We start from the raw sequence: 19,178 nt of genomic DNA, 5'->3' as shown, positions 1-19,178 counted from the left end.
ATATATACGGAAAACATATATATATATATATATATATATATATATATATATATATATATATATATATATATATATATATATATATATATATATATATATATATATATATATATATATATATATATATATATATATATACACACAGGGGCGCCGCTAGGGATTTTGGGCCCCATGAAAAGAATCTTTACAGGGCCCCCAACACAGCGGCAACATTATAATTTCATCATCATTAGGGGCCTCTCTGGGCCCCCCTCCGTCATGGGCCCTATAGAATCCGTCTCCTTTACCCCCCCTTTTCGGCGCCCCTGTACATACATACATATAAATATATATATAAAGTATATATATATATATATATTTATTTTTAACCTTTAGAGTTCCCCCCAAGTTTGGTTTTGGGGACCCAGAAAAGTCTAAGTCATAAAGAAGTTAAAAATTTGTCTTATATATATAGTTTTTTATTTATATTATTCAGCAATTAAAATCGAAATCAACTTCAGGTCTATTTATCAATATTAAGTAAAAACATTTTTGTTGTTTTATGCCCTTTTTGCCAAAAAACCCCGTTTTTTTGCAATATTTTCCCCCTAAAAAATGTCAAAGTGGAATATTTAATGTAAAGTAATTCCAAACAACATTGATCTTAATTCTTTATTATTTTTTGAGTAATTACACGTTACATCTCAATGAAAGTATTTGGGATCCAAAAGGGTCCCACTCATAAGTGTTAAAAATAAGTCATATTTTGTTTATACTTTCAACGCATAAGTCTCTCGAATGTAGATCAACTTCAGATATATCCATTCATTGTTGTTTTTTAATTTTTACATTTGTATGTTTTATGCCCTTTTTTTTATCAAGGAAAACTTTAGCTTTTTGTGTCAAACACAAAATATGCAACATGTTCCCTAAATAATATTTCAAAGTGGAATTATTGGAGTGTAGTAATTGGAGCCTTGAACAGGTCAATAATGTTTACCATTGATTTCGATTCATTATTATTGTTTGAGCAATGACAGCTTTAAAGAAAAAATAGCCTGCATTTCAACATTGCATCATTTGCTTTTTTATTACACGTTTTTAATGTTTTAAAAACATTTTTTTATAGTAATTTTAGAATGTGCCGCGGACCGTTAAAAAGTTTAAAAGGATCCACTTGAAAACCCAAAAAGGGATCATCACTTTTCTGTTTGTTGTTTGCTTTTCTCTCAATAAAACCACTTCTCACATGGTGTGCGTTGGACAATTCATAGAACTGCTTTATTTTCTATTCATTCTGATTGAGTCCAAACATACACATGTACACACACACGCACACACACTTACAGTCATCTATTTATCCTCTGGTATAAATAGATGAATATACACAGATATACATAAATACACATTTCTGATCTGCATTATTCATTTTGAAACCATGCTATGTCTCTGTAAAGGGCTCTTCCAATTGGAAGAGGGGAGCACACGGCAAATTGAAAACACACACTAAACACACACAACACAGCTTGAACACTTTGGAAGAATCCCTACTGGTTTGCATGTACAGTAAAACCAACACATCTTTTTGGTTCGTTTTACAAACAAACAGCCGTGACGTGGTCACACACTTTAAATGCTGCTTCTCAGTAAACACACTGGCGAATATGACTCCGTAAATTATCTCTAATCGAGCAGCAAAAATAAAACCAAACAAAAATAATATTCTCCAATTTCGATGGAAAATATATATTTTTATATCTTTATATATGTATTTATAATTTGTATGTACACATTTCCGGGAGCACAACTATGAGAAAGAAAAATAAATATGACTGCACAGCTGAAAAAAAGACAATATATGAATAAACAATGGTACTATATTTACATTTTCTTCCATAGTAAGGCAATTGAAATCAAATAAAATGAAAGAAATATTGCTATGTTCTCCATCTGATGACAGCAGATTGATTACACACCAGGAGCAACAAACTGGCCTCTGTTACAGATAAAACGTACTCTTCGAACCGAGTGCACCATTTGTGAGAGTCGATGAAAATACACTGGAACCTCCAAAGTCACACAAGTTGGTCTCGTCTCAAAACATTCAGAATGTAAATAATCTGTTCCAAGATCTAACTGTGGCAACTATGACACTTTCACTAACCGTGGAGATAATGTTTAAAGCAACATTGTAACATTCCTAACTGTCATATAATTGAATTATGACTGTATAGTAAAACTAAAATATAGTAAAATGTATCTTTTGGAGACCATAACCAGTAAAACGTTTTAGTTGGCATTATCTGTTTAGCTAAAAGTTATTTCCACTAGCGTGTGTTTTGTAATGTTATTTTGTGGATGCAACTGCATTGACCCTAAGACAACCCTGAATGAAGATATATTAGCACCCTGTTCAAGAATCATTCTTGGAAAACTATCATTTGCGACAAAAATAAAGGACTAGTAGTAATCCGTTTATACATCTCTAGACCCCCATATATAGGACGACCCACCGTTTTCCATCTGCTTCTCTGGTTATCGTCACACAATTTTGGTAGAACTTCACAACTTTTATGCTGTTTGACTTGGGAGGTTCCACTGTCAAGAAAAAAAAAATGATGAAGAGGTTTAAAGTATGCAAATAGTTGTTGATTGACTTAATCTAGAGACACATCTTAAAAACAAATGTCTAATTATTTGTGCACTATTTATCCAACACACGTCTCATACGATGCATGTTCTTTTTGGCCGCCAACTTCAGGTCCTACTCATTACGGTTAGTCGAACAACATACAATCCTTTTTCAAAACTACTGCGTTTTCTCCGTGTTCATTCATATACTATGAAGCGAACAGCTAACTGTAGACATCTAAGACTATTTTGGACTGCAAATTCTACGACTGATGTGCTACGTCTACAGAGAGAGATCTACCTGGTGCAGTTTAGGGCAACCGCATGGTAGAAACATCAGCTTGATTAGCTTACCTTCCACTAAAAGTGGATGGAAAAACTCCATAGTGATGTGTGGGGGATTGACCGAAAAAGGAGTCAGGCTGGAAGACTATAATGGGACAGGTATAAGCGGATTTTCTCATATAGTAGCCATAGTGGTTTATTTACATAACTGCAGAGAGGACTGGGTAATTGTCAGGGCAGGTTTTTTTGATAATACTTTTAAACAACTTCACTTTTACAGTATTTTGTACAAATAGTGGCCAGTGGCATTTAGTGACTCACCTGCAGAGATTACTAGGAGTCTATTAGAGGTAAGGCATTTGGACAAATGCCTTTTTATAATACAATAAAAAAGGGTTATTCACTCAAATTGTCTTAAGTTTGCAAATGTTAGATATTCGTCACAAAATATAAATGAATATGGACACCACATTGTGGAGCGACCACCTTTTAATCTACTAGAACACTAATCGGAAGTGCGCAAGGAACGACAACACGCAGTCTGTCTTGAGACTTTATCGGAGTTACCGTTTACGTGACTTGGTAGGTGCTGCTCTTTTGGTTAACAACATTGTTCCATAGCTTCAGCAGTCAACTTTTTAAAGTCCGATAATTGTGTGTCAACCTTTTTTCACTTGAAAAAAGCTCAACTTTTAGAGGATATGCGCTTATTATTATTATTATTTGTTAGGGCCACGATTTGAGAAAATATGGATTTTTCATGAGTCTGATTCATCCCTCACAGGTGCCTTTAAAAATAATCAAGGTTCTTTGGATAAAAAGATACAAAAAGGTAAGGAAAAAAAAAAGTACCAGAACATTTTGAAGAAATAAATATCAGTTCACTGTATAATTGTATATAATAACTGTCAAATTAAAATGACTACAAAACAGTTGAAATGAAAGAAATATAAAGATTTATGTCCTTAACAACCAGTTCTGGAAATGTTAGGTGACTTGATTGGCCATGACTTCCCCATGCCCTTTGGCAATGTATGCACGTGCATGCGGCTGCCATATTGGAGAGGTACAGGTTGTGTGCAAATATAGTATCACTGATATGAATTGGACTTGATCACATATACGATGCACAGAAAAAGGTGTCTCTCCATCCGACCCATCTTCTTGAGGTGCAGTGGGCGCCTGTGGACCAGATCCGGGTCATACATCAGCATCTTGAAGCTTCCATGTGTGGGCGAAGTGGGTGAAGTGTCTTGCCCAGGACACAACGGCAGTGAAAGGAATTTGAACCGGGATCCCTGCGGCCACTGAACCTCCCGAGCCACCACTACTATTACATTACTCTGGAAAGCCACACTACTCCAATATGGCTGCCCCATAGATGCACAAGGGACGAAAAAGATGGGTTTGTTAAATTGAGTTCATGTGCAAGACAACAAAGGTTAGTGTGGTGTGTCACGCCAAACATATCACATACAACGTCACTTGCACTATGTCACACGTAAACACAAGTACCATATGGCAAGGGCTGCAGTTTTTCCTCACGTCCCCTCCTCGCCTACCCTTTTCTGGTATTCCAGTCACTTTGCCTCTTAGTTTGGGTTTCAAATCTCCTCTTGAGACAAAAAGAAATCCGCTGCTACCGTTGAGGAGGTTTAGACTTCAGGTGGATAACCCCTCACTGCTGAGATCTTCACGCCTTTCAGTCACAGAACAGGGTTTACTGTTGGAGACACACAGTGGACAGGTGAGACACTTAATGCATAATATGAACTAATACATAAACAGATAGCAAGATGGATAGATACAGAGGAACCTCCAAAAGTCATGCAGTGCATCCGGAAAGTATAGAGCAGACCTGGGCAAATTAAGGCCCGGGGGCCGCTGTACATTCCCAAATAATATTTTTAGATCTTTAATATGGAAACTGTAGCTGCCATTATGATGTGCAGGGATGTTTTTAAATGACCGTAAGTCTTGAACTATACAAAGTATTTCAATGGTTGGAATCTGCGCTTTTGCATGATATACTAGTTACTATGGTAATCTAATTAGTTTTTACTAAGTCACAGCAGCTCAGACGAGGCACCAAGCAGTGTGGGTGGGGAGCGTTTCCACAGAGTGTTTCCAGAGCGGCCAGCCTGAAATGCGGGTGTCAGGGACAGACGCGGAAGGAGATTTTTACAACAAAGTTCTAAAGCTTAGTGATATATCGCAGTGGTTCTCAAATGGGGGTACGCATACCCCTGGGGGTACTTGAAGGTATGCCAAGGGGTACGTGAGATTTTTAAAAAATGTCTGTCAAAAAGAACTGTGAAAAGAAATGCAACAATGCAATATTCAGTGTTGACAGCTAGATTTTTTGTGGACATGTTCCATAAATATTGATGTTAAAGACTTATTTTTTTGTGAAGAAATTTTTAGAATTAAGTTCATGAATCCAGATGGATCTCTATTACAATCTCCAAAGAGGGCACTTTAAGTTGATGATTACTTCTATGTGTAGAAATCTTTATTTATAATTGAATCACTTGTTTATTTTTCAACAAGTTTTTAGTTATTTTTATATCTTTTTTTCCAAATAGTTCAAGAAAGACCACAACAAATGAGCAATATTTTGCACTGTTATACAATTTAATAAATCAGAAACTGATGACATAGTGCTGCATTTTACTTTTTTATCTCTTTTTTTTCAACCAAAAATGCTTTGCTCTGATTAAGGGGTACTTGAATTAAAAAAATGTTCACAGGGGGTACATCACTGGAAAAAGGTTGAAAACCACTGATATATCAGATTGTAGGTGGGATTTTTTTGTTTTTCCGCGTTCATATTTCGCTGTTTTTGTTGCCTTTTTGTTGCGTTTCGCTCGATTGTAAAATATGTCTATGGAGAGGGTGTGTGACATTCATATGTTGTCAATATTCAGTGTTTTATCCTTCATAGTTAATATTGTAAAACCCATATTCTTGATTTTCATGTACATTCTGGGTATGTCATTCAGTAAAAAAAAAAAAAATTCCCTTCCGTTTTTTAAGGCGGTCTGTCATAACGTTTTTAGCATTCAATCAGACATTATTGTGAGGTTTTGTATTAGGGTTCCTAAAAATCAGATATACCGGCCCCCAGACATTTTTTTCCTCTAAATTTGGTCCCTGGAGTCCAAAATAATGGCCCAGGCCTGGTATAGAGGGATTTCGGTTTTTCCCAAAAGTGAATCGCGGCAGCCATTTTGAAGGTCAAGCGTTATCATTCAAGATAGAGCTACACGTATTAATCCCGAACTATTCAGTGGAAAATAACATTGCACCGGCTGTCATATGACAAAGAAATAATGTGAGTCATTAGATAAGAAGTCCCTTCGTCGTTATAGGGAGTAATCCGTACAAGATCAACAAGTCTGAGTAGAGCAGAGAGAGAGAACATGCGCGAAATCTTCCCCGATGTCTCTACACGGACTTTGTGAACTACCTAATTGTTCAACCCAGCCCATTGTATACTTTGAAAGACTTTCAGAATCATAAGAGTCAAAATAGCTATGGCGGCTTTGTTCGATGTTTATGTATGGACATCTTGTCATCAGGCTAGCCGAGAGTAATGGACTCTCAGAAATGATCCCACCCAAGTTTGACACGCTGGATAATCACGGATAACAAATCTGATGTTATCTCAGCACCCTGTGACTGTAAGGCAAGATTGAGAGAATGCTGTTCTCACGTAACTGCACTTTTGTTTTATGTGGAGGCTACAATCCGGTTAAGATAAGTACTATTTTTGATTAATTCAACTACTATCAAAGTTCTTCAACCAAGCACACCAAGTGAATGCAAAGTGGGGCTGTTATTTATTTTTAGATTCTTTTTTACCTACAAAATGTCCGAACAAACACGAGGTCGTCAGCGCGTCACATCTTGGTTGATTGTAGCAATCCATGCTCGTCTTCCCCGTTAGCTTGTGTGATGATAGTATACAGATCTGATAGTATATATCTGTATCATGAATCAATTTAAGTGGACCCCGACTTAAACAAGTTGAAAAACTTATTCGGGTGTTACCATTTAGTGGTCAATTGTACGGAATATGTACTTCACTGTGCAATCTACTATTAAAAGTTTCAATCAATCAATCAAAAACTTCTCTTTGCAGTTGCTTCAGTTTGTCCAGAAATATGTTTAGGAGTGCGATACAAGCTAGGTTTATTCCTTCCACCTCGATTGTGGCAGTTGACAATGGCACACGTCGTCGCCAGTATGAATATTATTGGATAAATTATCGTAGACAATAAGCTTTTCACTAACTTCCGCCCTTTAATATGGATATCAGCAATGCATTGTGGGAAATGTAAAAAAATCGAAACCCCTTTATTCACAGTGCCTCAGTTTTTCCACATTTTATGTTACAGCCCTATTCCAAAATGGAATAAATTCATTTTTGTCCTCAAAATTCTAAATATCATACCCCACAACGACATTGTAAAAAGGGGTTTTAAAAAAAGTTGCTAATTTATTAAACATAAAAACAAAACAAAAATCACATCCACCTAAGTATTTATAGCCTTTGCTCAATACTTTGTTGATGCACCTTTGGCAGCAATTACAGCCTCAAGTCTTTTTGAATACAATGCTACAAGCTTGGCACACATATCTTTGGGCAGTTTCGCCCATTCCTCTTTGCAGCACCTCTCAAGCTCCTTCAGGTTGGATGGGAAGCGTTGGTTTTCATACAGGATGTTTCTGTACATTGCTGCGTTCATCTTTCCCTCTATCCTGTCTAGTCTCCAAGTTCCTGCCGCTGAAAAACATCCCCACAGCATGATGCTGCCACCACCATGCTTCACTGTAGGGATGGCATTAGCCTGGTGATGATGATGGTGCATTCACGCCAAAGAGTTCAATCTCTGTCTCATCAGACCAGAGTTCTTTCTTTCTCATGGTCTGAGATCAGTCTTTCAGGTGCATATTGGCAACATTTTTACTAAGAAATGGCTTCCGTCTGGCTACTCTACCATACAGGCCTGAATGATTGGTGGATTGTTGCAGATGTTTGTCCTTCTGGAAGGTTCTCCTCTCTCCACAAAGGAATGCTGTCGCTCTGACAGAGTGACCATCGGGTTCTTGGTCACTTGCCTGACTGGACTAAGATGAATGCAGCAATGTACAGAGGCATCCTGGATGAAAACCAACGCTTCCTATCCAACCTGATGGAACTTGAGAGATGCTGCAAAAAGGAATGGGTGAAACTGCCCAATGATAGGTGTGCCAAGCTTATGGCATCGTATTCAAAAAGACTTCAGGCTGTAATTGCTGCCAGAGGTGCATCAACAAAGTATTAAGCAAAGGCTGTGAATACACGTGTTTTTTATTTTTAATACATTGACAAATATAAAAAAAAATCAAATTTTCATTACGGGGTATTGTCTGTAGAATTTTGAGGACAAAAATTAATGTATTCCATTTTGAAATAAGGCTGTAACATAAAACGTGGAAAAAGTGAAACGCTGGGAGTACTTTCTGAATGCACTGTGCAATTTGGAGTTCAAACGGTCATCCTGCGTTTTGTCAGCAAATCTCATTAGACTTCAGCTCATTGATAATCTAAAGTTTTAACTACACAGTGTGTTTCACCTTTTCCTTTAGCTCGATTTGCTGTTTTTTGTTTTGTCACCAAAGAAAAGTACCATTAATATGAAAAGTGTGATGATAACCATAGAACCAGAAACTTAACTTTACTGAAAAACAATTAATGTCCTGTTTCCTCTCCATTACATGTTGTTACCTTACAGTAGTATGACTTTAAAGTGTGCTACTGCGAGCATTGCTTGTACGGTTAATAAAGGTTCTATGACAAGTTGGAACAGATTCTCAGTAAAACGATTTTGAATTAACTTGGAAGTCAACCAGCATGTCCAACTTTGGAGGTCCACGTATAAAGAAAATATAATAGGGCACAAATACATTTGCACAAACTAGAAACTTCACAAATAAATACTATACCACTAATTAACATCTGGTACATAAAAGGCACCAATTTGGTTGGACTTTGGAGGCTGCACTGTATTCAAAGACTTATTTCAAACCTTTCTTCAAAAGAAATATGTTAAACTTGTAAAATTCCTTGGCTAAAGATACACATCTGTCAGAGAGAGGGAATAATCTAAAAAGTAGTACCAAGTCTGCCCACCTAAACTGTTGATGTCCACTTTGCTTTATGAGTTTACATCTTGAAGTGAAAATATTTGTCAACCCTTCCTCAGAAGAGCACTACTACTTGTTAGATTGTGCAAAGTCCCCCTTCATGTCACCGCAAAGATTTTCAGGTCTGGACTCCGGCTTGACCATTCCAGAACCCACATTTTGATTATTTGTTTGTATGCGATGCTTTTAGCCCGTTTTGCGTGCATGTGACCTATCAGCATGGGCATGACAAGACATGGCATAACGCATGCGGCCTATTGTTGGAGGAACACAGAATGGCTGGTCGTGCACTGAATGGTCACACCTGGAGACCATTTGCACCAGACTACCAAATGAGGGATGAAAGCTGCAATGTAAGGGAGGATTTCATGGACTTGAGAAGCATTAACTACCCTAAAGTTACCCCTCTGAAGGGTTTTCCTGCACTGTGAATTTAATTATTTAATCAGATGCTTCTCACTTACTGTCTCTCTTTCCCAATCTCCATCTGGCAGGGCCTTAGACTCTGAGCCATAGTGTAGCGGAGAGTACACCCAGGTCCTGTCCTCTGGAGGCTGGTTTTTATTTTACACGCCAACCACAGCAGAGGGAGCCAGAGGGACAGAGGAGAGGCCAGTGGCACAGAGATAAGCGGCGGTGGCAGGCAGGAGAAAGATGCAGGAGATCGCAGGAGAAGAAAAGACAAGACAGGAAATGAAAGTTAGGGATGCATAAAGGAGGGATGTGTTGTCCAGAAATACTGGAAACTTTTAAATGTGATGGGGGACAATTTAGTATAAATTCTTCCAAGACTGTGTGGATGCAAATGATAGTTAGAAGTAGCAGGAATCACATAATGTGCCGAGTCATATGTTGCCGAGCCCAATAGGAGGAGCTACTAAGAGGTCAAGGGAAGTGTGCAGTGTGAGTGATGTGTTCCTCCACCAGCCAAGGAGGATGAAGAAGGAGAGGAGGGGGAGGCAGAGATGGGGAGAAAGCCGAGAATGCATGGTCGTTTAAATGTCAGATGTTGGTTTTCATTTACAACATGCACACGTTCGACGCATGTGTGGGTCCTGAATCCTTCTATTGTAGAACAGCCCTTAACGTATAAGAGGTGGTGGCAGCTGTAAAATGTTATTGGGTTAAAGACACACACACAAAGTACATTGACCACATCTACAGGTGGTCCTTGGTTTATGGCGTTCCAACATTTCACAGTTACGAACAAACTCACACAAAGTGTTAATGCTGCACAAAGAGAAAAAGAGAACACAAATATGCTGTGTTGAACTATGGGGGTTCCACTAACATACACCACCTTCTAGTCAACTTCATGTAGCAACAAGCTAGGTCTTACCAATGCCAAAAAACAAAACAACACCAATCTATTCTAGCACACTGGCTTAGCTGCCACTTTCTAGACCCATGTAACTCACTTACTGGCCAGCTGGACAGCCACTTGCCCCTCTGTCGGAGAGGGAGACCACCCACGTCCTTCCATTGGGGAACTGACAAAAACGGCGGATGATGACAAATGGACAAACGAAGTGAGAAGAAAAGGAGGAGGGAGTGGAGGAGACATGAGTTGCCCACATGCTGAGGTGAGAATGGAAAAGAGACATCCCCTTTGTTTGTTGCTTCATGACTCAAACGCACAAACACAGATGCCACGAGATGATAACATTGTAGGTATGCCCGCACAACATATTATTGACGTGTCCCTTGTAACTGTCAATGTTTGTTATTGTGGTTGTGTAGAACTGCGAGAGGTATGTATGTATGAAAAAAAGTAAAGATATCAGACACCTTCAGATATGATGAAGTGCAGTTCTTCAACCACAAAAAAATCAAAAGTATTAATATTATCTTTACAAAGGCAGAATTTCTGATACAGCGCTTCATTAAATTGAGTGCTGTAGGTACTTGTAAATAAAATCTTTGTCTGGGTAAACTCCTTAAAAGGTTGTAAAATATACTATTTTTTAAGTATTTCAAAATACATCTCAAAGGTCCCACAATATTGCATTAAAAGTGGCTCAATCTGATATTGGAATTCAGAGAGTTTAAAAGTGCTTTGGTAAGCCCAACTGGAAATATGCCATTTTATGTCTGCAGCTTTTATGCTAATTTTGCTGTGTTTGCCAAATGCTAAAAAGTATTGCAGTTTGACATATAAATGTAACTCTGCACTCGTCCAACATAGCAGAGTGCTAGGCTTTATATTAAGCCGTGTGGCAAAGCCTGCTTTCTATAAAGTGGTGCGCATATACAGGGGGACGGCGTGGCGCGGTTGGGAGAGTGGCTGTGCCAGCAACCTGAGGGTTCCTGGTTCAACCCCCACCCAACCTCCTCGTGACGTCCGTTGTGTCCTTGAGCAAGACACTTCACCCTTGCTCCTGATGGGTCGTGGTTAGGGACTTGCATGGCAGCTCCCGCCATCAGTGTGTGAATGTGTGTGTGAATGGGTGAATGTGGAAATAGTGTCAAAGCGCTTTGAGTACCTCGAAGGTAGAAAAGCGCTATACAAGTATAACCCATTTATCATTTATTTACAGTATATTCAAGTGGCGGATTTGTCGAGGCGCGTCATAGATGATGTCCATGATGAAGAAGGTTTTACCTTCATGTCATGGAAACATGGAACTTCATAAGCGACCGTTTGAGCACCTCGTATTATGCAAAACCAACTTTTCTTACCTGTTGGCACTTGTTTTTTGTGTATTGATAACCCCCAAAAATTTAATCCAAACCATGGAGGTGTGGCGGAGATATTAATTAAACACTTTTGCCTCTTTCCAAACGAGCTGTTCGGAATTTGAGATGATTGTGACATATTTTGCCGTAGTTACGTCAGAAAAGATCTCATTTACCCGTAGAGCTTAGCCCGAGTCCGCCACTGTATTCAGTTGTAGTCCAAAGTTGTAGTTAATAAATTCCTTCTCTTACGCTATGCTCTTGTGGGGCAGATGCACGCTAAAATCCTCAGCTGTTGCCATTTCTTATACAAAGTAGCGTATCGTTCGAACTTATATCTGTTAATAGACACTAGACACAATATGGAAGCACTAAAACTGCAAAATGGCTAATGGGGTCGAGACGCAGTCGAAGGGGGCTTGGCCTGGAGAATGGCTTTAGTACATAAATAAGACCTCCCACAAAACGGTGCATTCTGAAGAGACAGCCAGAAAGGAGTTTGAAGATGTCAGTAAAATCTATGCAAAATGTTGACCAAAGAACCACCATTACATGTTATGTAGACCACAAAGAAGTGTTTGAAATGTACAAAAAAAATCATAATATGACCCCTTTAAAAAGTGCAGGGAGATTTATCTCACATTTGGTGCTCATACACAGGTTATATGGACACATATTGCTGACAAAAACCGCCAGTAAGTGTGGAAGAATGCAGGCCACATGCTGTTATCACTCCGTCAGTGTGTAATTAAATGCACTGCATACTGCACGCACTCTCATACCGGCCTGAATGTCCATGCCCACTAGGCTACCCGTCAACAAGTCTGTGGGAGAGCATAACCCAGCTCAGCCTCAACAAGATGTGAAGACACAACAAGATGTAATGATTAGTTAATGTGTAAAGTGCATCTTCTTACAAAGTAGATGTCGGTGACTGGCGCGTCTTCGTCGTCATCCACCGAAGCCTGGCTGGTGCACCCTGAGCCTGACATGTGGCGGGACCTGTCTGCTTCCACTACCACCACTGCGGTCGCCACCGCCGCTGCTTCCAATTTGGGACTGGATGGAGCGTCTACGGCTGCCTTGCATGGCGGAGCGGGCGACGCCTCAAAGACTGGAGAAGTAACGGCAGGTGCTGCAGCAGCTTCGTCTTCTTGAGCCTCACTATGGGAAAGAAGAGGAAGCATGTGGTGTGTAGTGGAGCAACATGTTTGCGCTTTAAATAAGTTGGCTGTTGTGTGTAGACATCCTTTGTTGTTTGTCGCTGGCTAACTGTAAACACAGATTTATTCACATCCTCGCTGCCTTATCTGCTCTTATATTGAAGATTAGTTCCTTGTTGACCATCAAAGCAAAAAAGCCCATTCTCCATCTGATTGGCTGCATGAATAAAAGCGTAGCAAGGTTGTCTTCAGTCTTTCTTTATTATTTTTCTTGGCATAGGAAAAGCACACTAGCCACAACATTAGGTAAACCTGCACAATGTACTGTAATCATTTCCAATACAATAGTTGTACCTACTGTATTCTTATGTCTTTAAGTTCTGTCTTTGTTCTACTACAAACCTATCTTCTCTCATCAAACCCATTTCCCAGCAGGTGAGTCAGATGCTGCCGAGCAGATTCAGGTCATTTTGTTAGGTTAAATCGTGGAAATCCTACCACTGTCTAGCTCTGATAGAAGTTTCATCGAGGGCCGAAGGCCATATGTCTCGCCACCGCTTCTTTGTATCAGACCTTTTATTTCAGTTGGTTACCCCCAACAAACCTCCAGTCCACACTGATCCTCCCACTAACAAAGAGACCTGCCAACGTGATTATTAATTACAATGTAAAGTGATTGTAACCCGGTTTCCCTTCAAAATATGAGCACTCCAACAGAGCTTTAATTAAAAAACTAGATTAGGTCAAAATGTGCCACAAATCAGGTCAGCTTTATCAGAGCTGCCTCAGGACTCGCTGTCCCACTGCCCTACATCTCGTAACTGGTTCCCCACCAGCTGTGTCACAGTTGAGAAAGACTCAGCTTTCACTAAAAATTGTATGTGCACCTTTTTACATGTCGGCAGCACTATTAGGGTCATGGGGCCTCACTGCAGCCCCTTCATAATATTTACTCCATACTGAGGTCAAATATACCGTATGTTGACAGAATGTAATGCATTAGGTATAATGTTGAGCACACTATTTTTCACTGTCCAGTGGACAACCAGAGCTATTAGAATATCCATCCATCCATCCATCCATTTTCTACCGCTTGTCCCTCTCGGGGTCGCTGGAGCCTATCCCAGCTGCACTCGGGATGATTATGGAAAATAATTAAAATAATCTGTTTCATTTAATTTACAAATATTGTAAAACTCAAGTTTGGCATGGAAAAAGTGGTGGAATTCTGAATTGTACGACCTTAGCTGTGTGACCCTAAAGCAAGGCTGTTCAACTGGCAGCCGGGAGACATTTTACCGGCTCTCGAGTTCTATTAAAAACTTGGGAGACAAACATTTTTGCGGTAAATTCCTAAAAACACTAGGAGTGCACCTGTTGTATAGAACTGTAAACACATCAGCAGATTCTTGCATTTACATTTTAACATTGCTAACAAACATAGAACATTGAGGTCAAAATGTGTGATTTAAAGTGCATTCGGAAAGTATTCACATTTTGATTACATTTACATTACAAGCCAAGGTGGCCCAAATCTGATTTTTTTTAATTAAAATTTTTTCCAGTTTACTGTTTACACAGTAAGTAAGATGCGATTTTGATCAGACTCCAGTATAAACATGCACAGGCTCCAATGTGGCCCAAACGTGGCCTCAACGTCACTTGCATGCACAGTTCGATAAAATAAAAACAAATGAAGTTGACCCGATTCCCTAAATGAACAAGGAAGTCGCTAAAACTACTACTTTGCAAAATAAAAGTTGCCACACCTTAAAAATTAGGGTTTTTTACATGAACTAATATAATATAATGATAATCCAGCCATCCATTTTCTACCGCTTGTCCCTTTTGGGGTTGCGGGGGGCGCTGGAGCCTATCTCAGCTGCATTCGGGCGGAAGGCGTGGTACTGATAATGTGTAATATATTTGGGAGGGTTCTTATCTTTTCCCATTTCTGTTTAGACTGCAGTCACATTTGATTCCAATCGGATTTGGACTACCTCCTGATGTGGTCTGAATCCGATGCAAAAAGATCAGATTCGAAGCCCTTTGGAGCGTTTAAACTGGCAAAAAATATTAGGTCTGGGTCAATTGAGGGCAAAAAAATCTGATTTGGTGTGCAATGTAAAACGGGGCATTATAGCCTTATTGCAAAATGGAATACATTCGTGCATGTCCTTGTATTTCTACAGACAATACCCCATAATGACAATGTGATTTTTATTTATTTTTTGCAAATTTATTAGAAATAAAAAAAATCACACGTACATAAGTATTCACAGCCTTTGCTATATACCAGATCTGGCCATTTATTTTGACTTGAGGGCCACACAGAGAACAAATGTCTCTGGGGGCTGTATAATAACAAAATGCTAATAACGTTATGACAGACCACCTCAAAAAACGGAATGGAATTTAGAATTTTTTTCACTAAATAAAAAATGTAGGATTTACAATACTAACTATGAACAATAAAACACTGAATATCAACAACTAATGAACGTCAGTCTTCTTTTACTTCTCAGACCACCTCCTTGATCGACATCTTTTACAATCAAACCAAAATGCAACATAACGTGGCGAAATATGAACGCAAAAGGTAAAACACTAGAGATGTCCGATAATGGCTTCTTTGTCGATATCCGATATTCCGATATTGTCCAACTCTTAATTACCGATACCGATATCAACCGATACCGATATATACAGTCGTGGAATTAACACATTATTATGCCTAATTTTGTTGTGATGCCCCGCTGGATGCATTAAACAATGTAACAAGGTTTTCCAAAATAAATCAACTCAAGTTGTGGAAAAAAATGCCAACATGTCACTGCCATATTTATTATTTAAGTCACAAACCCCGCCCATACTGCTTGGTGTCTTGTCTGCCTGGAGCTGCTGTGACGTACAGTATATTATCTTAATTAGCTAAATATCACTCAAAAGTGTAGATTCCAAGAATTTAAATACTGCCTATAGTTCAAGACATGCAGTAGTTTGTATTCAAAAAGACTTGAGACTGTAATTGCTGCCAAAGGTGCAGCAACCAAGTATTTAGCAATAGCTATGAATACAGTACTTATGTAAATGTGATTTTTTTTTATTTGTAATAAATTTGCTAAATATATCTTTACATTGTTATTATGGTGTATTGTGTGTAGACTTTTGAGGACAAAAATTAATTTATTCCATTTTGGAATAAGGCTGTAACATAAAACATGTAGAAAAAGTGAAGTGCTGTGAATACTTTCCGGATGCACTTTACATAATTGAGGCGTTCCTCCATGCTCCATCCTTTTTTGGCAGTGGCACATTTTTTCATAATGTGATTTATGTAACTAAGGTGTTGCTGTAGCTTATCTACTTCAGATGCAGTCAGTCGTCATTTGTTTAACTTATCTAGTTATACTGGTAGTGTTCCTCAAGGTTCCATTGTATGTCCTCTTTTTTCATCATTTGGGCTATTCAACTGGTGGCCTGCGAGTTCAGTTTAAAAAATTAGACACTCACATTTTTCAGCAGATTCTTAAAACAGTGCTAAGTGCTGTCATAAAGATGACCTCTCAATAGTTTTTTTGCAAAAGATCCTCAAAAAAAGCAGAGCGCTCTCGTAACTCGGAATCAAATGTTTATTGTAGAAGACGCTGGTTCTCTAAAATACACAAAATAAGACTAATAGTGAAGGGAGAAGTCTTTAGGTTTCTGGAAATATGGCCCCCAAAACAATTTAGTTGATTATCCCTGCTTGAAAGGCTCCACTTTAAAGTCTAATCTATAGTGACAATGTGCTGCTGCTGTACCTGTGTTCAGATGAAGCTTGTGGGATGGAAAAGGTGGGCTCACTGTCACGTCTCTTTAACTCCACCTCCACTGTGATAGTCTGCTGGTCCTCTTCGCGCACACGTAGCTCTTCCTGGGTCCTGCACATGTCACACACACGGTGAAAATGACAGCACCTCACCCAAAACACAAACACAAGTCATAATATATGAGATATTGTATCACTTACCTTACATCATGGCTGAGAGACTGGGTGTGCCTCCTGAAGGTAAATGTAATGTCAGTCAAAATATATGGCCAAACAGAAACACAGACAAATACATTTACATGACAAGATGGATGGATAGTGCTGTCAAATTATGTTTTTTTAATCAGATTAATCACAAAAATCATTCATGTAGTTTGGTTCTTTTATGAATTTATTATGCGTCTACTGAAAATGTGACCAAATCTGCTGGGTGAAAAGTATACATACAGCAATGTTAATATTTGGTTACATGTCCCTTGGCAAGTTTCACTGCAATAAGGCGCTTTTGGTAGCCATCCACAAGCTTCTGGCAAGCTTCTGGTTGAATTTTTGACCACTCCTCTTGACAAAATTGGTGCAGTTCAGCTAAATTTGTTGGTTTTCTGACATGGACTTGTTTCTTCAGCATTGTCCACACGTTTAAGTCAGGACTTTGGGAAGGCCATTCTAAAACCTTAATTCTAGCCTGATTTAGCCATTCCTTTACCACTATTGACATGTGTTTGGGGTCATTGTCCTGTTGGAACACCCAGCTGCCCTCAAGACCCAACCTCCGGGCTGATGATTTTAGGTTGTCCTGAAGAATTTGGAGGTAATCCTCCTTTTTCATTGTCCCTTTTACTCTCTGTAAAGCACCAGTTCCTTTGGCAGCAAGACAAACCCAGAGCATAATACTACCTCCACCATGCATGACGGTAGGAATTGGTGTTCCTGGGATTGAAGGGCTCACCCTTTCTCCTCCAAACATATTGCTGGGTATTGTGGCCAAACAGCTCAATGTTTGTTTCATCTGACCACAGAACTTTCCTCCAGAAGGTCTTATTTTTGTCTATATGATCAGCAGCAAACTTTAGACGAGCCTTAAGGTGTCGCTTCTGGAGCAAGGGCTTCCTTCTTGCATGGTAGCCTCTCAGTCCATGGCGATGCAAAACACGCTTGACTGTGGACACTGACACCTGTGTTCCAGCAGCTTCCAATTCATTGCAGACCTGCTTTTTGGTGGTTCTCGGTTGACTCTTGATCATCCTGACCAATTTTCTCTCGGCAGCAGGTGATAGCTTGCATTTTCTTCCTGATCGTGGCAGTGACAAAACTGTGCCATGCACTTTATACTTATGAACAATTGTCTGCACAGTTGCTCTTGGGACGTTGAAATGGCTCCAACGGACTTTCCTGACTTGTTCAAGTCAATGATTCGTTTTTTCAGATCTGTGCTGAGTTCCTTTAACTTTCCCATTGTCGCGTTTGTAACCGAGTCTAATGACTGCATCACATGAGCCCTATTTAAATGGGCTCAGAGAAGTCAACAGGTGTCGTCAATCATAATCACGCACATGAAGTTAAAGGCCTACTGAAATGAATTTTTTTTTATTAAAACGGGGATAGCAGATCTATTCTATGTGTCATACTTGATCATTTCGCGATATTGCCATATTTTTGCTGAAAGGATTTAGTATAGAACAACGACGATAAAGATCGCAACTTTTGGTATCTGATAAAAAAAGGCTTGTCCCTACCGGAAGTAGCGTGACGTAGTCAATTGAACATATACGCAAAGTTCCCTATTGTTTACAATGATGGCCGCATGAAGTGAGAGAGATTCGGACCGAGAAAGCGACAATTTCCCCATTAATTTGAGCGAGGATGAAAGATTTGTGGATGAGTAAAGTGCAAGTGAAGGACTAGTGGGGAGTGGAAGCTATTCAGATAGGGAAGATGCTGTGAGAGCCGGGGGTGACCTGATATTCAGCTGGGAATGACTACAACAGTAAATAAACACAAGACATATATATACTCTATTAGCCACAACACAACCAGGCTTATATTTAATATGCCACAAATTAATCCTGCATAAAAACACCTACGTGTTTGTTATGCTAGCTCCTAGCTCCTCTGCTAGCTCCTAGCTCCATAGAACGCGCCAATACAATTCAAACACCTGATCAACACACACAATCACTCAGCCCAAAAGACCGTTCACCTAACCCAAGGTTCATAAAGCTTATATATTTTTAAAAAGTTACGTACGTGACGCGCACATACGGTCAAGCTATCAAATGTTTAGCAGCCAAGGCTGCATACTCACGGTACCTGATATTCAGCTGGGAATGACTACAACAGTATATAAACACAAGACATATATATACTCTATTAGCCACAACACAACCAGGCTTATATTTAATATGCCACAAATTAATCCTGCATAAAAACACCTACGTGTT

The 19,178-nt window shown here is 39.2% G+C and overlaps 1 protein-coding gene across 3 annotated transcripts in view; it reads right to left on the bottom strand.

Annotated features, from left to right (window-relative positions):
• Nucleotides 1-1,234: 1,234 nt before the first annotated feature.
• pip5k1ca (phosphatidylinositol-4-phosphate 5-kinase, type I, gamma a) overlaps nt 1,235-19,178 on the bottom strand; it is an 81,561-nt gene continuing 63,617 nt past the window's right edge. Inside the window, exons 14-18 of one of the 3 annotated variants that reach the window (XM_062039314.1) lie at nt 16,939-16,971; nt 16,730-16,849; nt 12,681-12,927; nt 9,552-9,641; nt 1,235-4,618 (exon numbers count right to left, since the gene is read on the bottom strand). In XM_062039314.1, coding sequence (XP_061895298.1) covers nt 4,616-4,618; nt 9,552-9,641; nt 12,681-12,927; nt 16,730-16,849; nt 16,939-16,971 — 493 coding nt within the window. In that variant the 3' untranslated portion in view covers nt 1,235-4,615. Of the gene's footprint in view, nt 4,619-9,551; nt 9,642-12,545; nt 12,588-12,680; nt 12,928-16,729; nt 16,850-16,938; nt 16,972-19,178 lie in introns of all 3 variants that reach the window. The other 2 variants (XM_062039315.1, XM_062039316.1) reach the window with 2 other exon arrangements.

The sequence above is a fragment of the Entelurus aequoreus genome, linkage group LG27 (genome assembly GCF_033978785.1).
Source record: "Entelurus aequoreus isolate RoL-2023_Sb linkage group LG27, RoL_Eaeq_v1.1, whole genome shotgun sequence".
Taxonomy (NCBI): Eukaryota; Metazoa; Chordata; class Actinopteri; order Syngnathiformes; family Syngnathidae; genus Entelurus; species Entelurus aequoreus.
This window is presented reverse-complemented; position numbering and strand designations above follow the sequence as displayed.